Genomic DNA, 4,298 nt, shown 5'->3' on the forward strand with positions numbered 1-4,298 from the left:
ACCTTATCTTATCCTCGCACAAGTTCAGATAAAGAAATTCCCATCTCCAAATTTAAGCCACCTGCTCACAGACCTCAGATTATTTAGTGTGGTTTCCCGTCAGCCAGCAGCTTCAGTAGAAGACAAGTCAAGCAAGTTCAACAGAAGTCATAAAAGGATCATTACAATCTCAGCAGATGGCTCAAATTCAGGTGTTTGAAGGTCAAACCCACATAACGCTTCAGCACCGAGGTCAAGGATCTCTGAAACCAAGTAAAAAATAAAAGTCATCTTCAAAAGTATGTAACTTCCCACTTTATTGTTCTGTAAATGACATCATCTTACCCTAATTTATCCTTAAACTGTTGTTTGGTGTAGATTGTACCTCCATCAGCCAGCAGGGGGAGTCCTTTACTTGTCCTTGGTCAGAGTTGGTGGTGTTTCTATTTAAACCCACTGGGTATAATATTACTCAGATAAAAGTCAGTGTTAGGAAGAATAATCACAAACCCAAGATGACATCTGTGTTTCTATATTCATGAACTTGTTTAGGAGAAGCACAGCGCAGCAGCCGTCTCTGAGGCTGCTGGAGGTTATGGTGCATATTTGGTATATCTGGTGTCCAAACTCTCATCATATTATTATTATTGTTGACAAATAATATTCTTTCAAATGATTCACACTTTTACAGAAGTGTGTATGAAGACCTACTTAAGTAAAGATTTTTTTTTTTTTTTTTTACATGTATTTTTATTTATTATGTGCTACTAATGACAAAGGATGGACTTAATTTATTGTCACATTTTGGATGACTTTTAAAAATTTTTTTTTATTTATGTTTCTATGTTAAAATAAACAATTATTATTAAAATCATAATCATAATAGCTTTTTGCAAATTATACAATTGCAGATTTCACATTTATTTATTGTATTATTTGCTATTGTTTACAAAACATGTATTTTATTTACATTCGTATTTTGATATAGGAAATAGATTTGTATTTTAGTAAATAATGTATTATTGTCAACAAAATGGTAGTTATTTATTATTATTTTCAAAAAGTAAAAAAAAGACAAAAATAAAAAGTTCTGTTATTATTTAGAATAATATGACCAAAAGAAAAAAAACCTATTTTCTCATTTTTTAAAGACAAAATAGATTATTATTATTATTATTATTATTATTATTATTATTATTATTATTATGTTTTTAAATAAATGCTGGTCAATTTATGTACTTTTTATTTATTTATTGTTAAAACTATTTTAAGATTAAAATAAGAATAAAACATATTATTTATGCTACTAATGCCACAACTACTAATTGAAATAATACCCCCAAAAATCAGCGTACACATTTATTTATTTATTGTAGTATTTACTATTGTTTTGCCAAATATGTACCTTATTTACTCTCATTTTGACGAGGAAATTTAATTTTTTAATGTTCAATTCATCATCAACAATAATATATTTATATATATATGTATTTGACAATGTGTACAATTTATTTTTTAAAGTCTGTTGTTAAAAACTAAAATCGTGTCATTATTCTGTTTTTTTAAATGATCATTGTTCTAATGAATGTTTATTATTTCTGATCCGCTGTAGTTGAGTGTTCATGAAGCTGCTTCATGCTTGGCTCCGTGTCTTCCTGCCTATGAAGACTTGCTGTCAGTCTTCTTGCTGATGCCTGCTGGCTGCTGCTCCGCTCCCTCCGCTCCCTCCACAGCTTCCTGTCCCTCCGGCTCTCACTGCTGCCATCTTGCCGCCGCCGCTGGACTCTGTTCGGGCTGCAGCTCCAGTCCTCAGACCGGACGCTGCTCCGCGGAGTGAAACAAGCACAACCGGCGGCTCTTTTGCAGCGGCTCCTTCTCGCAGCTTCTCCGGCGTCGCAGGTGGAGGCTGGTCCCGGTGCCCGAGCTGCTGTCTCCTTCTTCTCCTCCTGCCCCCCTTCCACCACCCGGCTCACAGCGTCGCGTCTCCGGTGAAGAGCTCCGAGCAGGACCGGAGGATGAACCCGCCGTGCGCCCGCTGCGGGAAGATCGTCTACCCGACGGAGAAAGTCAGCTGCCTGGACAAGGTGCGCAACTCTCCCCTTAGCGCACGATAGAAAGTGGAGGAAAGTAGCGAGGGCGGCAGGAAACTCTGCTATAATACCCGTGTTGTATGAAATAGTCTCATAAAATAGGTTTTAATCAGAATACAGTGTTTTAGGCGTTTATCAGGAACAGAAAGGAGCGTTTAGTTTGATAACTACACTGTGGAAAGCCTGTTTTCTGTCTTAATGTTATGACTGTGTTAAAAACAAAAAAGTTGTATTTGGGTACAGTAAACTATACCAGGTAGCAGCTGGTAAATATTGGCTTCAAATGTACAAAAATACTAAGAATAAATATAGTTGTTAGAAATATATGGTTGTCATAGTTTAACCTTATAATGGAGGCTAAACGTGTGGATATTTTATTAACAGTATTATCACTGTGTTCTCCTCTACAGTCTTATTACTAGAGTTTCTTTTGCAGTTGTAGTATTTATTTATTTAAAAATAAAATTCATATATTCTGCCTCCTTTCATCTTTTCAAGAAGTGACGTAGTAAAAAAATGTCCATAATTTTAGTCAAAGTGCTGCAGCATTAGCTTCACAGAGCGCCAACGGCTCCGCTTTGTTGCAGCAACAGTCACACAACCCAAAATACCAAAAACTGAATGGCAAAAAAAATAATTTTAAAGCACATTTTTACATGAAGGAGGCAGCAGCGAGTAAATATTGGCTTTTAAAATGCAAATATAACAGCAAGAACAAAGAATAAATAAAAACATAAATAAATAAAATAATCATCAATATTGTCGTAGAGACCAAATATGTGGATTTGTTGAAAGTCTGTGTTCTAGTTAAGGACCGTTTAGTTGTCGTACCTCCTCATTTTATGTTAAAAAATCATAAAATATGACTTTAATACACTTTTGTCGGACCTAATGAGATGCATTCTGCTGTGTATCCTTACCAACCTGCCTTTGTTTGGCCGTTTTCTTTCCATGACAACCAACTTCTGTGTCCTCACTCGGCTCTTGGTGTATTTTTGACCCCGTGTTTGCAGTAGCACTCATAAAAAAAATACAAAAACAAGTAGCTATAAATGTGTTTTTTGTACTACTGCACCATTAGAGAGGTGTTTGAGTATCAGCGTGAAATATCAACACACCGGTCAGACGCTGTAGGTGGCTGTAATAATGTGATAGATGTTGGGTGTCACAGCAGCATCTTTGCCTCTAAATGATGGTTTGCAAAGAAAGCGTTGGTTTCTCTGTTTGCCTGGTAACACCTCTGTAACAAACGCTTGCATAACGCTGATAAATGATTAATTCATCTTGAGCGGTCTCGTGCGTTCGCTGTCTGTCCTGCCAAGCATCGGGTGACACAACAGCATGTCGGCTCTGCGCTCGATATTAGCTGCCATCTCTCGCCATTAAAGATTTACAGGGCAAACACGACGCGCTGCTTTCTTGAAATACCAAAGTGAGCGAAAAGACATCCTTGTTTAAAATCATCACCAGTGTGGGTCAAACGCTTATAAATAGGACTGAAAACAGTGGCGGGGATCTGGACGAGGAAGCGTCCAAAAACAGAGATGAGGAAAGTGAGAAGGAGAGTGTGAGGATGACAGGAAGACAGAAAGAAATCATTTTGCCATCCAAGGACTTCCCTGCTGTCCTTTACACCGGCCCACTGAACGAGACCTTCTGCAAAACGAGGTGTCGCTTCTTTCCCGTCTCGGCCACGACGTCTGAAAATAAAAGCCACGGACAAAGAAGTGCTACGTTTGCAGGAATTTAGCTTTGAAATGTCTTATTTTTGCATGAAAATTCCTGCAGGATCTGCTGTGAAAGTGACACCGTGTGAGTCAATCACAGGCTCGAGAGAGGATCGTGTGGGAGGAGAACTGTTTTTATCAGAGTTGCTGTGGTTCCTGTAGCTGCCCAGAAGAGGTTGTCAGGAACAAGTTGTGAAAACGTGTTAAGGGCTGTAATATGAAGCCAGATGAATGTGTCAGCAGGTGTAGTTAGCGCCTCCTTTTAAAGTGTCATTCAACTCAGGTGCAGCCAGTTGGTGTCTTCTTTAAACCACTTCTGTGGAGCTTTGGCTGTTTGCTTCGGCTCATTGTCTTGATAGAAAACAAGTCTTCTTCCAAGTCCCAGTTCTCTTTTGTCCACATGGAATTTCCCTTTACTCTTTGTTTGCATTTATTTTAATTTCTACCTTTACAAGCCTTCCAGGGCTGCCGTTCTACCTTTACAAGCCTTCCAGGGCTGCCG

General features: G+C 38.2%; 1 protein-coding gene across 1 annotated transcript in view; it reads left to right on the top strand.

Moving 5' to 3' along the window:
- The first annotated feature begins 1,705 nt into the window (after positions 1–1,705).
- The window catches only part of LOC103369801 (LIM zinc-binding domain-containing Nebulette-like), a 39,602-nt gene continuing 37,009 nt past the window's right edge, over positions 1,706–4,298 (top strand). The window contains exon 1 of the mRNA XM_008298613.1: positions 1,706–2,063. Coding sequence (XP_008296835.1) covers positions 1,995–2,063 — 69 coding nt within the window. The 5' untranslated portion in view covers positions 1,706–1,994. The remainder of the gene's footprint in view (positions 2,064–4,298) is intronic.

The sequence above is a fragment of the Stegastes partitus genome, unplaced genomic scaffold (genome assembly GCF_000690725.1).
Source record: "Stegastes partitus isolate 25-593 unplaced genomic scaffold, Stegastes_partitus-1.0.2 Scaffold1332, whole genome shotgun sequence".
In the NCBI taxonomy this organism is placed as follows: Eukaryota; Metazoa; Chordata; class Actinopteri; family Pomacentridae; genus Stegastes; species Stegastes partitus.